The sequence below is a fragment of the Zingiber officinale genome, chromosome 7A (genome assembly GCF_018446385.1).
Source record: "Zingiber officinale cultivar Zhangliang chromosome 7A, Zo_v1.1, whole genome shotgun sequence".
NCBI lineage: Eukaryota > Viridiplantae > Streptophyta > Magnoliopsida > Zingiberales > Zingiberaceae > Zingiber > Zingiber officinale.
The window spans coordinates 130,354,103-130,372,969 of record NC_055998.1 but is presented as its reverse complement, the minus strand read 5'-3'; the positions used below and the strand labels follow the sequence as shown (position 1 = coordinate 130,372,969).

At 39.1% G+C, this 18,867-nt stretch overlaps 2 protein-coding genes across 2 annotated transcripts; both read right to left on the bottom strand.

Moving 5' to 3' along the window:
- Window positions 1–1,096: 1,096 nt before the first annotated feature.
- Window positions 1,097–1,591, bottom strand: LOC121999724 (calmodulin-binding protein 25-like). The gene has a single exon (XM_042554366.1). The coding sequence runs from the start codon at window positions 1,589–1,591 to the stop codon at window positions 1,097–1,099; it is 495 nt and encodes a 164-aa protein (XP_042410300.1).
- A 3,323-nt stretch (window positions 1,592–4,914) lies between these two features.
- Window positions 4,915–12,720, bottom strand: LOC122002565 (protein ROLLING AND ERECT LEAF 2-like). Its single transcript, XM_042557774.1, has 6 exons — window positions 12,476–12,720; window positions 7,490–8,638; window positions 7,113–7,184; window positions 6,750–6,964; window positions 5,933–6,156; window positions 4,915–5,809 (listed from the first exon to the last, which is right to left on the bottom strand). Exons 2-6 carry the CDS (start codon window positions 8,610–8,612, stop codon window positions 5,128–5,130), a joined length of 2,316 nt encoding a protein of 771 aa, XP_042413708.1. The 5' UTR covers window positions 8,613–8,638; window positions 12,476–12,720; the 3' UTR covers window positions 4,915–5,127.
- Between the last annotated feature and the right edge of the window lie 6,147 nt (window positions 12,721–18,867).

The following is an 18,867-nucleotide window of genomic DNA, read 5'->3' as shown; positions in this document are numbered from 1 at the left end:
ATTTTCAGCATTTTAGTGAGCTTAGTATCATGCAGATTCTACCATTTCTTATTCATTAGAATCAAGAGTTTGCCCTTCGCTCAAATAATACATCATTTATTAGTCACTAAATTTCTAACTCACATGTTCGAGTCAACATCATTTATTAGTGGCCCAACGCATGTTTTAGTACAATCGAGAAAAATATAATACTTTATTTCGAATTGGTGAATCCCTATGATCATAAAACAAACCAAAAAATACGAGTAAAAAAGTATATAGCTACGAATAATCAAATTCTCCTACGGAGTCCACGTGTCATCCTATTATCTATGATTTTACTTGCGCTACAACGGATAAGGGGAATTGCTCAGTGGATAAGGGATTGATTTTTGACGAATGTGTATTCTCAAAGAAAAAAAAAATCCCTTTTATCTTCTAATTAATTTGACGGTCAAATAATAAGTTAATTCTATAATTTATTTTGTTCATCTGCTAATCAATTTGACAGACGGACATATATTCTCAAACAAAAAATTGAAATTTGACGATCTATTATAAGTTAATCTATAATTTATCCTTTTTTTTTCATCTTTTAATTAATTTAACGATTATAAATCAACTCTATAATTTATCTCTTTTTTTTCCAGAGTGTGAAGGACGGCTTAGGGGTGAACAACGTAAGTCTGATGTCACTCTTTCCTATTCACTTCAGCTCGAACCTCAATTCATATCTCATTGATTAATTATGATTAATACAATATTATTGTTTTTATCAGCATTGAAAATATTTCATTGATTTTTATTAATTATCTTTTATATTTTGCCCCTTAGAAAAGCATTAATAAATTTATTCTCTTTTTCCAACAGAAAAAATTAGCAGGAAATTTTGGTTGCGGTCTCATGAATTCACAAGGAAAAATATACCACAAGCCCCAAACAAGATTAGAAATTCAGAAAAAGTATTTATAATAAAACCACCACTTGAGCAAAAATAAAAAAAAAATTATAACTAAGGAAAAGAAAAATATGCAGCTCTCTGACATGAACTGACAGTCCCTAGATCCGTCCGATCTCCAACGGACGGCGGTTAACAGCCCACCTGCTTCATCGTCCCTCACATAACTTCCCACGAGTCCTGTGCAGGAAAACCCGACGCCGCCAAAAGCAACTGGTTGAGCTCCGCAAGAGCCGGATCCGACCCAAACGCCGCCGGCGCAAAAAAGCCGGCCGGCTCGTACGCCGACAACAAGTCGAGCTCCGGAAGAGCACGGCTCGCCGCTGATGCCGGCGGCGGCAGCGGCGAATCCATCTCTTCGGCGGACCTGTTTCCGGTGAAGCGCTGGACCAGCTCGCGGAAGTTGGCCGGGCTGGCGGCGATGTAGGTGGTGGGCGAGCGCTTGCAGGCCCGGGACTTGCGCTTCTTGGCGACCCGACCGCCGGTCGGTTCGCGGCCGGGAGGCGGGATCGAGGACAGAGACTCCGGCGAGCGGACGGCGGCGGATGCGGAGACGGCCGAGAAGGATTCGGAGAGGAAGTCGGCGCAGTCGCCGCCGCCGGAGATGCCGTGAGGGCGGTGCCCCAACGGATCGAAGACCCAACTGTTCTCCATCTTCGGCTTCTGTCCCTCTTGTTCTATAATTTTTCCACAGTTTGCTCTTTTAAACATTTGATCGAACACGCAGCGTGCGTAAGGGGAAGCAGGATATATAGAAACGGTGGCGGTGGGTGTTCGGCGAATTAAGAGCGAAATTTCACTTTGCCGCCCCCACTTCAAAACTTTCACTTAAACCTCCAGTTCTTTCAAAATTTTCATTTTACGACTTTATAAATTTCTTCCCAAAATATAAGCAAAAATTTTAAATAAAAATATATAATTTATTTGTTTCCTTGTTAACTAATCCTACAAATCACAATCATATTTTTTTTTTGAATAAAAATATACCTTGCGGTTCATTACAAATAATATATAATTTGCTCTATATAATTTTATAATTTATTATTAAAATTAAGAATTATGTAAGGCTCTAAATAACCCTAATGGAGCTAAGATTTATGTCTAATTAAATTTAATTTAATTTAAAATTAATTAATTGTTTATTTTAATATCCTTTTAAATTGTTTATATGGTTATGCTCGTTGATTACACTTACTAAAAGAGTATTTGATTAAAAAGCTAAGTATTCGGTTAAAATTGGATCAATCAAATTGAACAAATCGAAAATTGAATAAATTAATTTTTTTAAATCAACGATCGATTAATTTAATTTTTTTTGCTGAATTAATTAAAATTTTAAAACAAAATTAATTAAATTTAGATTTTGTTTACTTAATTATATTTTTAATAAAAAATAATTAAATTAATATTCAATTTAATGAAATGATAAATTTTTAAATCAAAATTGAATTGAATTAATCAAAAACTGAATCATTTTTTTTAAAAAAAATTGAAAACCTAATTAACCTAATTGAATTTCTAAATTCGATTGTCAAATAACTAAAGATATGATGAGATTTTCTTTGAAGGTACACGGTGGTCGGAATTTAATCTCAGCCACGTTATAGTAAATCTGTCAAAATTCAGTCATCAACATTTCATTTATTTCTTTAATATGGCATAATTAAAATTAAGAACAATTCTAAAAGAAATAGTTCAACTCAATGAAAATAGGATTGATTTATCAAATCTAAGGATATAAATTATATTTTGATACTACAGGGAGCAAAAATGAAATATTTGGATAAAATTTAGAAAGGCAACGAAGCGAAATCTTGTGGGGAGGACCGAAGGCGGTGGAAGCGAACCGGCAAAACACGTCGCCTCGGCCATGTGTAGCCTGCGTATTGTCGGGCCCGGGAGCGGCCGATTCAGTTCTCACTGGACCGTAACAGTCATCCGGTTTATTCGCATCCAGATGCGTGCAGATTAAAGATTCAACGGCGTGTAGTTGTTTCTCGTGAAAAATGTGGCGAATCTATTTTTAGGACGGTAAATGAATTAAGTGTTCGTGAATAAATTTTAACTTGGTAAGAGTTTATTTATATTCGTTCAATATACATAAGGTTAATTAAACAAATAAGCTTGAACAGCTCGTTAAACTAAATAAATAAACTTGAACACATATGTATTCAGCTCGTTAACGTTCGTGACCAATGTTCATGAATAATGTTCATGAACATTGTCCATGAACAATATTTACGAACCATATTTATTAATAAAATTCTTTTCAATATGCTTAATAAATAATAAAATAAAATAAATAAATAAATTTAAACTATCAACTCAATAACTATTCAAACAATTTAAAATTTTAAATAATCAAATAAATTTAAATTGAGAACTTAATAATATCTAAACGAACTAAGCTCAAACTAAGTTCAAGTCAAGCTTGAATTGAGAGTTTGATAATATCTAGATGAATCAAGCTCAAGCCAAACTTCAAACAAGCTCAAACTCATAAAAAATAAATCAAGCCAAGCTTAAACATTTATTTCAAAAACTTAATTCATTTTAAACTCAATTCGACTCGACTCAATTTAATTTAATTTAATTATTTTATCAAATAAATTTGAACACCTTGAAATTAGACTCGACTTAGTCTACAACTCTATCCATTCTACAGCGTCACGTGCGTGTAGGCGTTGCGGTTTGGGCGTCGATGAGGGCCGTGAGGGAGAGACTGACAGCGCGGACTGACGAATGGTTGGGCCCAGACTGGCCGACCGCGGTCGAAGGGAGCCGGCAGTTCGGGCGCCGCGTTCTGACACGCTTGTTGTATGACTGAGTGCTCATCTCATCTCGGGCCCACGCGCGTGATCGTGTTGAGGTCAGCTCAGAGATGTAGGTCCACGTGCCAGTTTTTTGTGGGACCCAATCGATAATAATTATAAATGTGAAATTAATAATATCATAGTTTAAAATAAAGTGAACAATAGTAAGTCCTTTACCCGGTTAATTGTAAGTTTTTCCTTATAATATAGCGGTAACTTTAAAACTATTGGCGACTTGAACAAGATCTTTGAAGAGTAACTATCCATTTTTCATATTTTAATCATTGGCATTAATAACGAATGTCATTCGTAATTTATCTTTTTTATATTAATTTAAAAATAAATATAAATATACTGAGACAAGCGAATTAATTTTTTTTTACCAAATTATAAAATAACTATCAAACAACAAATAAAGTTTAAGCAACCCTTTTGCATGAAGCTCACCTACAATTTTAAATTATGAAGTTTATTAATCCTAATAAGTAGCATAATTAACACTTAATTATATTTAATTGTACATGCTTCGAGGTAAGATAAAATATTATCTACTATATTTTTTTAATAGACGCAAGTCTAAATATAATAATGCAATTATAATATTTAAAGGGTCGAGTATGGTGGATATATTTTATAAGAGACCAATGAAAAAAAAAGCGAGCAATATTTATGGGAGAAAATAAAATAGGTTATCCACTTTTTTTATTGAAATGTATTTTATCTTCTATTTTTTATTATAAAGTATGTCATCAAGCTTTTACGGGCTTACATGCTCGAGCCATTACCATGAATGAATAAAATAACAACAACAAATTATTTGTCTCAAATATTTTAAATTTGATCATATAAATTTATCATTGGACTTTGATTTAGAGCACATCTTACTAAATATTTTAGTTATGTTGATAAACGATAAAAATGATAAATTTTTAATTCATCAAATTATTTTACTAACTTAAACAATATTCATAGGCATCCTTGTCTAGCCTAAGCCTATACACATGAACTCGAAGAGCGCATTCATATATTGTGTTGGGCTAGCTTATGAGTGAAGCCACCCTCGCCTCGCCTAGCACATACAAATGAACTCGGATAACACATTTATGTATTGTGTTGGGCTAGCTTATGGACCAAGCCATGGCTAACTCAGTTCTGTGTAAAATATTCATGAATATCACAAAACCCCTTTATTACCAAAAGATATACAGAGGGAACTAATCAGTAGCCTTCCAATCAGCACAATCTATACATACATATATACATACATACTTGAAGTACTTCAGACTACCAATTAACTTATTCAAGGAAACTTACTTGCCAATGACACTTCTAACATAGATTTGTACAGTTTGTTCCTTTTGACTTGATGAAGAAGCTTCATGATGCAAACTGACTACTTTCGTAATGATCTCGAGCCAAATTGACCGAAGTTTGTAGCTCTTCATACTTTGTGGCAGATATCTCGGCGAAAGTCCTCAGCCTATCTAGGAAGATTGTGAGAGCTGATTGCAACTGATCATAATTCAGACTCCAATCAACGGGGAAAGAAGGATTTGGGTGGTTGTTTTCTCCGAGTCTGCCTTTTACTGCCTCGCGTGGTAATGAGAAGGTCGACCTCGGAGTACCATGATCCTTTTCTTGGGTTGGCAAGAAATGGGAGAGTACGTTCACCATGTCTTTTATTGAAGAGACCACTTCCTTGGTTGGGAGATCATGTAGCAGGAGCAACCAAATTTTGCAAGTCATGAAGATCGGTGGAGCTATGTGTCGCATCGGAGAGAAGGGTTGGGGCTTCTTCCTAGATGACCTGCCATGTTTCTGCGACAAATCGATGCACTTGTGAAGCCAACCATTGATGGCCGTAAGGTATGATTTGTGTGCTGACATCCACTGCGAGAAATTTGAACTCAGAGAATTCAATTCATACAGAAGAGACATAACATGATGTTGTGGTGCGGATCGAACGGCAACTTTTGTTGTTCTGTTATTGCTAGCCAACAATATAATGTCATACTGACGGCTGTGATAGTCACGCATCATCCTCCACATTCTAATCAAACTGCATAAATAACAGAAAGGTCACAACCAAATGAACAAAGACCAACAACGGCGCGACACCAAGTGCTTTGATAAGAATGAGATTATACTAAAGGTAATGATAAGAGATGATAAGAAATCATACCCTCCAATTAACTCCTCTAGCTGTGGTTGGAGCTCCTTATCCCTTATTTCCTCTATTTTCTTTGATATCGAACCAATTCTCTGGATAGCGACACGAATTCTAGAGTGAAGGTCCTTGACAGAAGCACGGATTTTATCAATTTTTATTCGATTATCTTCTACGGACTCTTTATGCCTCAATAGCTTACACTTCAAGTCGTACTCCCTCCGTATGACACCGCTTGCCTGATGTAACATAATAGTAAACAGAAAGAATCAACATGTTGTATTCAACTAGCAATACATTCGACACAAGAAACACAAAGTTGAAAGAACGAGGTAGATGAACTTGTGGGCGACCTTGTAGGAAGGCAAAGTAGGGTAATTGGGTAAATAAACTAAAGAGCAAAATCACACAAATTACAGAAACAAGCAACCCGGGGACTTGCTTTCTGAAAGAGAAAGTGCTAGATGAAATCATGGACCTAGGAAAAATTAAGAAAAGTAACAATATATAGAGATGCAAATTAATCGGAGCACCGGATGGTGGATAGAAGCAGTAGTAGCAACACAGTCAGTATACCTTAGCAAGTGTAAGAACAAACTAAATGCACATGCTAACTAACAATGTGGTGTTGAGAACTAACTAGAAATAGTAGATGCATAAAAATGCAACTTTGCTATTCAAAGCTAACTACCATATAACTTTGTCATGAGTGATCAGGAGCAGAAAGTCAGCTACTAAAATTTCGAGTATTCTCAAATTTTAACTGCCTAGTAACCAATTAAGATAAACTAAAAACAGCTAAAATTAGAATATAGTTTGAGCGACAACCAACCTTAACTTCATCGTAAAGCTTTCTCTCCCATGCATATAACCTATCTAATGTTGACGCATGGCTACCTGAATTCATATATGAATGGAAAATATTACTGCTGCTCAGGTCATCAATATCACTGTTTGCTGCAGGGCCAACAAATCTCCTAGATGATGAGGAGAGAGATGACATTGACCTATGCCATGTTATGTACTTCATATCATTTTCAGCAGCAACTGCAGTATAAACTCAAGATATTAGAAACTCTTATCATTTGCAGAATTCCTTTATGCACTGAAAGGAAGAACTTCTACAGCTGGCATACTTATAGTACTAAACCCAAGTAAAGCAACACAAGAAAGTGATGTTGAGCCACAGACATACCTGGAGGATGAGGCGCATCTTCTATACAAGTGAAACAGGATGTGAGGAATACAGATGCCTTTGTTTTGTAAGCTGCATAAGAAACTTTAGTAAAAAGTTCTACTCATTCAATTAAAATGGAAAAGATGCTACATTTTAAAAACAAGTTGAATGACACAGGATTTAGATTTCTACAGTAAGTTTATACAAAGATAAAGAATAACTAACTAAAGGGTAACCAGGCTACAAAAATAATAGTAATGCGTACGGACTGACCTCAAAACCTGAATGTACAAGACAGAAACTTGCATGTCAATCAAAATTGTAGTATTGCTTCAAGTTTTGTTTCCATGTGCAGAAAAAAGTACAAGTTCCATAAAACTTATTAATTGTATTACCTTTTTCTTCAGGAAATGGAGGCTGAAACTGCACTTTGTTTGCCTCCAGCATCCTAGGAACTTCTATTCCAGATTCACAAGCGTTCAGAAATAGCTCTTGAATTTCTTTTATGCATGACACAAAATCTTTCGTCTCATGATTAGCTACTGATTCAGACTTTTGAGCCTTCCCATTAATAGGAAAGACAGCGACCTGAGGTGCTGCTTTTGTCCGTGCTGTTTCAGGAATTTTGTAAGTCTCAGAGATACCATTTGTGAGCTTCACATTGTCCTCATCCTTGTGATTACCTTCAGAAACAGTATCTTTTGCAGCTAGTATGGCTGGAGACTCACTTCTTAGTTGCTGTTCCAAAATGACATTTTTGTTCTTGAAAATTTGTACTAAGGGTTCTTTGGTTGTTTGATCAAAATCATCTTCTGACTCCAGGTCAATTTTTTCATTTGTGGAGTCTCTGTCTTCATCTTCTTCCAGGTTTGGTATGCCCTCCTCTTCCCTTAGACGTCCAATTTCATCAGCGTTATCAAAACCATGATCTAATCCTCTCCCACTTTCAAAGGAAAGTTGGTTGCCAATGGGATCAAAAAGGCCAAAATAATCCCATCGTTGTGCTGTAGGAGGTGTTGGTGAAGCTTCAAAGGATGAAATTTCATCAAGCTCTGAGACAACGTGCTTTGAAGTGTTGATTGAAGACTCCAGAGTGGCTGTTACTGAAGTAGGAAGTTTCTCCTTGACTGTCAAGTCAGAAGTTTTGCCTGATTTCATATGATTTAAATGAATGCGCCCAGATGAAAGAGGAGAAGGGATTGGGGGAAATGATTCAGTTGCATCCAATCGTTGTGAAATAGATGGAGATGAGTTAGAGAAGTGGGAAACAGCCTTCTCAGTTAAAGCGAGAGGCTCAGGTGTTGCATCTGTTGATGTATACATGGAAGATTCAGCAGGGAACTCAGGTTCTACAAAATTTCGGAGTGCAATTCCAGTATTTCGGAGGGACTGAACATAAGAAAAATGAGAATCGGCTAGTAAACACCTTTCATCGATAGCATGTCTGACAAATCGTTTCCTTTCTCTGCATAATACAAGGGCTTTCTCTTCTTCAATCTTTGAGTTGGTAACCCCCATTGGTTTGAGAAGCAGTGACTTAGTACCTATTCCCAATATGTAATGAATTAGCTACAAGTCCTTAAAATATGATCAAACTGTGTAAAAGAAGGGCATTATTCATTTAAAACAAAGAAGGATGATATAGTACAAGTTATAGAATTATTGTAGAACATCTTCCATTAAGCAGTAAGGAAGTCAGATGATTCCTATGCATCAAAAACAAAATACATCGAGTCATATGACATAAATTTATTGAACGAACAGCTCATTTCATGTCGATAGATTGCACAACGAGCGGAAACTTGAAGCAAATCAATGACGCAATGTAAACACGGTCGGTTTACTTAGTTCACAACCTCCCAAGGTTGCTATATCAAAGGCCTAATCCTAACGATCTACCACCACTAACCTTCTCCTTCTTGGATACCTTCCGGAGGTGGAGAAGTCTCTTACAACTTGTTTCTTACCGGCAATACAACAAGAAATCAAAATACAAATACAAATGAAAGTAAAACAACTTTACTAATGAAATCTTGACTTTGGAATTTTTTTAGTTGCTTTTGATTGCCTCTTGATGGTAGGAAATGCAAAAACATTTCATCCCCAAACTCTCAATAATTGGCATCTCCAAACTTCCTCAAAACCTTCTTTTATAGGATTGTTGTTGGGGTGATTTCCACCTTGCAGCTGATTGCTAGCCTTTAGCAATCAGCTGCTCCATCGAATCCGACCATTACATCTGCAGAATGGCTCTTTCCGACTTAGTTTGATCACCATCAGTTGATTGCTCAAACCCATCAAATGACTAACCAGTCAAGTTCCAATTGATTCCAAAACCTTCTCTTCACATGAATAGTGACATCAGTTGATTACTAACCTCTAGCATTTGATTGATCACAACCAGTCGAGTTGAACAATCAAGTTCAAAACCTCTTGTCCGCTACTATAGTGTCATTAGCCGATTACTCAAACCTAGCAATTGATTGATGTGATTAGCATTTGATTGATCAAGACCATGAATCGACTGATTGTTCAGTAAACCCCCTTTAATCCCTCAAACTTCAAATTCAGAGTTTAAGATTTATCAGTCGATTAATACTACCCAGCAATCGATTGATACCTTTGTTTAAGCCTTTTTAAACTAAAATCTCATATTGCCAGTATCCAATTGACCGCAACCTAGCAGGACTTTCTTTTCCTAGCATTTAGTCAACCTTAACCTGTCGAGATTTTTTTTTTTTTGCCCAACATTCAGTCAATCTTAACCCGTTGGATCTTCATGTGCCTTTGACCTGCCAAGACTTCTCCTATGCCAAACATCTGATTTTCCTTGACCTGTTTGGACTTCTGCTCTTACCTAACACTCGGTCTTTCACGATCTGTTAGGACTTTCCATACTTGCCTAACATCCAGTCCTCCCGACTTGTTAGGGCTTTCATCCACATGCTAAGTGTTTGATCTTCCATAATCCTCTTGGATTTCATCCATCTCATGCTATGTGTCCGGTTAACCTTATCTTGGATTTCGCTTCTCATGTCAAGTGTCTGGTCGTTCATGACCCACTTAGACTTTACTTCTCATACTTCCTACCACCAAAGTATTCGGTCAACCGTAACCCACTTGGAATTTTTTGTTGCCAACTTTGTATTGGACTTCTGACTGCCAAGTGTCTATCAACTGTGATCCACTTAGATTTCTTGCCTCATGCCAACTCCCCATTGGACTTCCGACCACCAAGCGTTCGGTAAACCATGACCCACTTGGATTTTCCTCTTGCCAACTCTGTGTTGGACTTCCGACTGTCAAGTATATGGTCAACCATTGACCCACTTGGACTTCTCCATCGTCAAGTATTCGATCAACCTTGACCTACTAAACGTCTCACTCAATCAACTACCATATTGCTCAAACATCGAAACTCAATACGAGTCAGCTCAAACTCGGCCAACCGAGCTTGATCAAGGTGGTCAACCTTGACCAAAGGTAGATTGCACCAACACAAACCTTCATGATCAACGTTGACCAAAGGTGGATTGCACCAACACAAACCTTCACTGAGAATGTCTTACCCAATAACTTTGTCTACCACATGACATTTATGACACTTCATGTGAGCCAAAAGAAGAAATTAAGGAGTTGGATCAAAATACATTAGAGCGAACTGGTATATCCATGCTTCATCATGAAAATTACAATAAGAAAATTCATCAAGCCATGTTAGCCATCAATTTGGGGGTGAGCAACATGGATTGAATCCCTCTATCAAACTCTAAGCAAGAATATATTATTAGTGATATTTAGAGATTTAAAATCGCTTTAAATGATGTTAATCTAAACCTTTCTTTGGTCTCTCTCTAGTCTCTACCCTTCATAATTTCAACTTTACTCAATTCAACTTATCTAATTATAGAATTTATTACATGTTGACACTATCTTAATCTATTTTCTCTGGTTTTATCATCTATTACAAATCTACAGCTACACCTGATGGGTCCCAAATAGTAGTATTTCTGATTCTGCCTTCTTTACGATACTCATCTCTGCTAGATTAATCATCTACAAGTTGTTTCCTAACTGCCCAACCATGATCCACAAAAATGGTAGTTGTTTTCCTTTTTGTTTAAGGAGCACAAACAAATCACACAAGACTTTTAAAGCTCCCTTGAATTCAAGCATCCTCCACTTTTCAAAGATATTTTTAACAATATTATCATCTTCTTGGTCAATAATAGATCTAAGATGTTGAAAACTCCTGCTTACGAGAATTTCATTATCCTATCTTCTTATATTGAAAGATCTTAAATATTCACTTTTAGAAAATTTTAGTTTCTGAAATTTAACTCCATAATCCAAGGGAAGAAAAAGAGGCTTAACAACAACAACAAAAAACTATATCTGTATTAAAACACATTAAAAATTTGTTTATTCAGATGTGGTTATTTTCTCAAGGAAAGGAGATAACAGAGTATCAATTATTCAATTCCACCAGTATCACTTACCCTTATTCGTAGAAAAAAATAAGATGCAAATCATTGCAATGGGAAGAAGAATAATGCATATGATGTAGTCAAAGATAAGTAGACAAAATGGATGCCATCTTGTAGGATAAATATGGGAACCACCTTGTTTGAAAAATGGCTGAAGTGCTGACCCAAATCTTGAGAAACCAATTGCATAAATTCCTCACCAACAAAAAGCTTCTCCCATTTGATAAATTTAGTCATCATTCTCAAAGAATGTGAACTGCATATATTTACTATTTGGATGGTCCTACGCTGAAAAAAAATACTAAAGGCCAAACACTAACTGAAACAGGACTTCATATAATTGATCATAAGCTGACTATCAGAATGAGGACTCAAATTCAGGGCAGGGAATTTTCTGACAAACTTGCAATTTTCTTAATCTGACAACAGATTGCTAAATCTATTGTGTGCCACAACAATAAAAAAAAATATTACACTAAAATATTAAATGAAGGGGAGCTTGGTGCAACAGTAAAATTGCTGCCGTATCCTGCAAAATAAGGTAAGACGGCATGCAATGGACCTTCTTGGATCCGCAGGAGCTTTGTATACAGGACTGCCTTTACTCTAAAATATTAAACGCGGCAGAACTATAAAACAAAGAATATTAGCTCTGTTGATGTATCGAGACAAAAGAAGGCACAGATTTCAACTTGAAATCCTAAACAAAACAGTCCTTACGATAAAAAAAAAAGTCAACAGAAGATGAATATCATCTCAAAAGGCAGAAGAGCACTCCTTTTTCCCTTTTCAAGCAAAAGAAAGATTGAGAAAGCCGTAACCGACTCACTCAAACACATCGAACAACATGTAACAAAAGGCCGTAATCAGAGAAATCATGAAAATTCTTTGCACCTGAGAAGGAGGAAGGGCTAAGCTAAAGGTTTGGCCAAAGAAGGAATCTTGTCCGGTAGCTCATCAAAGCGGAATCTTTTCAAATCGATGAGGACTCTTCCAGTTCGGAAGAACAGAAGCGAAATCCTCCCTTCGTTGGAGAGAGAGGATGCTAGCGAAGCAGAGCAAAAAGGCAAGGGCGGAGAAGGTGGCGCTCCCGCCCCACCTTCCTTGTTGTAAGAGAAGAAAGCAATTGGAATTGGAATTGGAATTGGAATGGGAAGAATAAACTAAAGCAGGAGAATGACTTTATTACCCCAATTGACAAATATGCCCCTTAAAACTTTCCAATGTTAAAACCATTATCGCATCAAATCAATTAATTAGTAGAGATTTAAATGGTAAAAATGAATATATGATAATAAAATATTAATTTCATTAATAATGAAGTCATATTGCACTAATCCAATTATATATAAGCATCAATAAATTATAATAAAATAAATAACAAGAGTAAGAAAAGAAAAAAAAACACTGCCAGCTGTTAGCCAACGGGTGGTCGGAGTCGTGCTCCGGCCATGTTTGGGCCGGCGCGGCGCCACCATGTTTTCCGGCGTATTGCCTACCGTAGTCGTGCCCTTGACCAGGCCCTATCTAGGCTGCCTTCCCTGTGATTCGAGTCTTCGCCGCGTTGCAGAAGGGCTTCGATTCTGCCGCCGCCGATGTCTCTGCAGCGCTCGGCTTGGAGGGGAGCGAGATCGTCGGCGGACTTCATCACGACGTCCTCACGGAGGACGTGCTGCTTCTCCGGCTTCGAGTGTGGTCGAAGAGTATCGTGGGAGTGCGTGACACGTCTGCATGCGTTGGATGACGTGGCCACGGTGGAATGATAATTGCTTTTCCCACCCCTGACGCACCCTTTCTCTCATGTTAAATGACCTTTTTTATTTTTTTTAATAACAAATTATTTTATTTTTTTTAATTTTATTTACTTCTTTAGTTTTGTTTTAAAATTTTATTTATTATTTTTTCATAATTTTTTTATTTTTTATCCATATTTTACTTTTAATTTTTTTATAAATAATAACCTATTATGAAAAAAAATACAAGTGATTGAATCCTCTCTCCCAATATCATCTATACTCGTGTTTCATTTATCGTCTCACCTATCGTCGGTGGCTTCTGGTCATCGTCCCGATTAAAACTATATCCTAGGAGAAGATGAACACAGTGAAGTCATCATCGACGCGATCGGCGTCGAAATCCGACCGAATCTGAGCAGACTTTCCTTCACTGTCGATTTGAGTCTTTTCTTAGATTCGGCCGAATTCCAATGTCGATCATGCCGATGATGATCCAACTGAATTCACCTTTCTCCTAGGATATAATTCTGGTCGGGGCGACGACCAAAAGATACCGATATTAAACTGAAGATGACGAATGAGACATGGAGATAGAAAATTAAGGACAAACGATCCGAACTCATATTACACATATAAAAAACAGCATAACATTCCTGTCAATAAAATATTTAATAAAAAAATAAAAAAATGAATAAGAAAAATAGTATAAAGATAAATAATACCAGAGGATGGGAAGAGTATGTGTCAGAAATACGAAAATCTACAATAAAAAAAATTAAATAAAAAATTATAAATATATAATAAAAAGATTATTGGAAAGAATAAAATTGATAAAAGGAAATTGATCAGGTGGTAAAAGCCCGGGACCCCCTAATGAGGGGTCAACGCCACATGGAGGTCAAAGGGCCAGGTGGTCCGTTGAAGAAGGGTGAGCCGACCGGACTCATGAGAAAAGGGCAGGCCGATCGGTCTGCCAGTAAACATCTGATAGTAAAAGGCGCCCTGACAGGGATCGGGATTCCGACGCTCAATGAAACAGTAAATAATGACCGAGCTGAAGGCCTAAGAGAAGGCAGGACATAATGGGCACGCCGCCCGGCCGGCGCAGGGAATTAGGGCCGTCCGGACGGCGCTCTTCGTCTAGCCGGCCGGATGGACGTCCTGGCCGGCGGTGGGTAAATAGGGACATGAACATCTGATGACAGCCGTCAAGTCATATGGCTAAGTCATACTCCTAGTCTGACAACGGGGTGTCCTGTTGTCCCATCGAAGGCGCGATGGGACTGTTGCAGTATGGCGTCAGGTAAGCTTTCTGACAAACACATACCGAGGTATGGGCTGCGGACACGTACGCGCCTCGGTGGACGTGTAGAGGCTCTTTCACCGCTCTATATAAGGAGTAGCAGACTTCGCCGGAGGTACGCGTTGAAGACCTTTGGAGCCACTCTTTTCACTGCTTGCTTGCCTGACTTGAGCGTCGGAGGGTCGCCGCCGGGAACCCCTTCCCGGCCCGACTTCTGTGCAGATTCGCCGGAGCTTCGTGAGACTAGCCGGAGATCTACATCGGCGACCCCGGAGAGCGCCACGTGCCCAGCGTCCGTTGATTCAGCATTCGGACAGGATCAATTTGGCGCCGTCTGTGGGAACGCTCCTGCATCCGATCGGAAGCAATGGACGAGGTTGGACGACAACACACGGTGACGCTTTCGAACGAGGAACTCGACGCTATGATCGAGATAAGGGCCGCCAAGCTCGTGGAGCAAAAACAGAAAGCCACAGTCGAGCGGCCGGAGCAGCAAGCAACATCAGCGTCTGGTGGTCGAGCGGAAGCACCACCGGCCACCGTTGCATTTCATCGAGCCCTATTCCGCACCCCTGAAGCCGTACCAGCTCTTAGAGATAGGGGATCTTCTTCGGATGAGATGCCTAGACGAGATGACAGAAAGGGGAAAGCCCCCCGAGCGGGCGCATCACCCGAGAGGATTAATCGCCAATTTTCAGAGGCTATTCTGAGAGATCCTCTGCCGAAGTACTATGTGCCTCCGACGATCGGCGAGTATAATGGGACAACTGACCCAGATGATCATCTGGGTAAGTTCGATAACACAGCTACTCTCCATCAATACACAGATGGAGTAAAGTGCCGAGTTTTTCTTACCACTCTCTCGGGATCGGCTCAACGATGGTTTCGGAGGTTGCCGGACGGATCCATCACAAGCTTCAAGGACTTCCGAGCGGCCTTCCTCCACCATTTTGCAAGCAGCCGACGCTACCAGAAAACGAGCGTGAGCCTGTTCGCCATCAAGCAAGAAGCCCGTGAATCGCTCCGAGCTTACATCCAGCGATTCAACAAAGTGGCGATGGATATTCCAACGACCACTTCGGAAACCATGATGAATGCCTTCACACAAGGCCTAGTGGATAGAGATTTTTTCCGATCACTCATCCGAAAGCCGCCCCGAGATTACGATCACATGCTACACCAGGCTAACGAATATATCAACGTGGAAGAAGCGCAAGCGGCCAGGAAAAAGGAAACTCCAGCCGAGCGGGCTCCTCCGGCCGAGCGGAAACAGCACGCCGCTCATCAGCCGCCTAGAGGACCAAGGGCCGAAGCAATCCGATCCCCCCACGCCAGGTCCCATGTGCAAGAGGTAGCTGCCGCCCGACCCAAGCCAAAGAAGAGATGGACCCCGATGTTCTGCTCCTTCCACCGGACGGATACGCACAACACAAGGGATTGTCGAAGTCTTCCCTTCGTGGCTCATCCTGTGCCCCGGAATGCCGGACGACGGTCTCCCTCAGTCGATAGGCAACAGAGAACTCATGAAGCCGATCGGACGCGAGCTGATAGGCCACGACAACAGACTCCCGATCGACATCGTTCTCAAAGGCAGGAGAATCGTCGAGCGTCCAGAGAACGGTCTCGACCGTCCGCTCGGGAAGAGGAAAAGAAGCAATACTTCCCGAGGCGAGATCAACGTTATTGCTGGCGGGCCGACCGGAGGAGACTCCAATCGAGCTAGAAAGGCGAGCGTCCGGCAGCTCCAGATTCATGCGGTCGGTTGTAGCCAAGAACGAGCGGAAGGACTCGAAATTAGTTTCTGGCCCGGGGACTTGGAAGGAGTTGAAGTACCCCACGACGATGCTCTGCTCATCAAAGCGGTAATAGCCAATTATACTATTCACTGCGTATTTGTTGACACAGGAAGCTCAGTCAACATCATATTCAAGAAGGCGTTCGATCAGCTGCAAATTGGTCGAGCCGAGCTGTTGCCCATGACAACTCCGCTCTATGGGTTTACTGGTAACGAAGTTCAGCCGGTCGGACAGCTCCGGCTGGCTACCTCACTGGGAGAAGAGCCGCTCAGGAGGACAAGGACAACAAACTTCGTGGTGGTCGACTCTCTCTCGTCGTACAACGTCATTTTGGGACGACCGGCGCTCAGCGAATTCCGAGCGGTCGTCTCAACCTTCCATCAGAAGATCAAGTTCCCCGTGGAGGACAAAGTGGAAGAAGTACGGGGAGATCAGCTAGCAGCTCGGCGATGCTACATCGAGATGGTCCGAGCGGAAGCCAATTCCGCTCGGAAGGTGCCCCGGATCGAGGTAAACGCCATCACCGAAAAGCCACCCTCTTTAATTTATGAAGAAAAAGAGGAAGTGCAGATTCACCCAACCCGATCGGAGGCCACGACTTTTATTGCGTCCGATCTGGAGGAGAAGCAGAAAAAGGAGCTGATCCAATGCCTCCGAAGAAATCATGATGTCTTCGTCTGGTCGACACATGAGCTGCCCGGAATTTCGCCGAGCATAGCGCAGCATGAGTTGCATGTCCGACCGGACGCTCGGCCAGTAAAGCAAAGAAAAAGGGACTTCAGTGCCGAGCAGAATTCCATCATCCGAGCAGAGGTGGAAAAACTTCTGGAGGCCGGCCATATACGCGAGGTGCAGTTCCCGAGCTGGTTGGCTAACATAGTATTAGTCTCCAAGCCAGACAACAAGTGGAGAGTGTGCATAGATTTTCGGGATCTCAACAAAACTTGCCCGAAAGATTTTTATCCTCTGCTCCGGATAGATCAGCTGGTGGACTCTACGGCCGGTTGCAAATTAATCTGTATGCTCGACGCCTACCAGGGCTATCACCAAGTGCCGCTCGCCCGTGAAGATCAAGAAAAAGTCAGCTTCGTGACGGCCGACGGCATATATTGCTATAATGTGATGCCGTTCGGATTAAAGAATGCTGGAACATTAGGTTAAGACTTTATATTGATTGACACTATGGATCTAACAATAGAGCCAATGTATGATTATAAAATTCTTCCATTTATATTATATGATTGACCTCCCATGTCATCATAATCAATCTTCACTTTTTTCCACTTCAAACACTAATACTAAATGCAGTACAAGCATAATTTTAAACATAAAAGAATAAGATGGCAAAATCACTATTACAGAAAGAGTCATTTACCATGAATAGACATATAAAAAAGATTTTAAATTTAACAATTCGTTCCAAGCCACTTCGGATATGTAAGATAATTAGAAGAAGTCCAACCAATTACCCAGTAGTAAATTCATGAGTAAAAAAAACTAAATTACTTAAGCTGGTAACAAAAAGAGTAGGTATGCCCATATTTTCAAAAAAGGAATAAAGACTAGAAAACAATATTATAATAAAATTTTAATTTGTAAAATCTGATAAAAAAGTAAGAAGAGATAGTTCAAATAGGTACATGCATTATTTTGTAAATTGTCAAAGACAATGCCATGCATAAATTAGTATAGTATTAACATTCTTAGGTGTGAAACAACCTCAAATAATTTAAATAAGATTTTTTTATCTAGTTGTTCATTCAAAAGTTGTCACCATAAAACAACATTAATTACTAGTTCCAAGTCAAAATCAATAATCAAAGAATTAATCAAACTTGGAGTTCTTGTTCAGTTTTATTTTTTTTTAAAAGAAAATAAAATGCACCTATTATTTGGAAAGCTCTAGTAATCATGGCTCTTGTCATCTTATATATGTTTCCAAAAATGACTGAAGTATAACCTCATCTTGTTTTCTTAATTAAGTAATTAAGATATATAAAAACTTGGAAGCTCAACCATTCTCAAAGAAAAGAAAATATATTCTAAGGTTTATAGACTTAGTATAATCAACTTCTGATGCTATCATTGTACCAATTTTAGTCATTTACTAAATATTGTAGCACTTTCTTTGATAAACCAAGCGTTAAAATAAAAAATAATACAAGTATTGAATTATAGGATGATTGTTGATGATATATTTTTTTCAAAGCTAATAGTAAAACATGTTGACAACCACAATAACAGTCCAGGTTATATGAAAGAAGAATTTATTAGCTAGGAACGTAAATGCAGCCAAGTAGAAATAGTCGTCCTAGAAATATTTCACCTAATGAAATAATAACTAAAAGGTTAGTACTAGATAAAGCCTCACAGTACATGAGCAATGAAGATCTTGACTAAACTTTCAACTAGAAACAATGATTAATCATATTTTAGTTCATATGTATAATT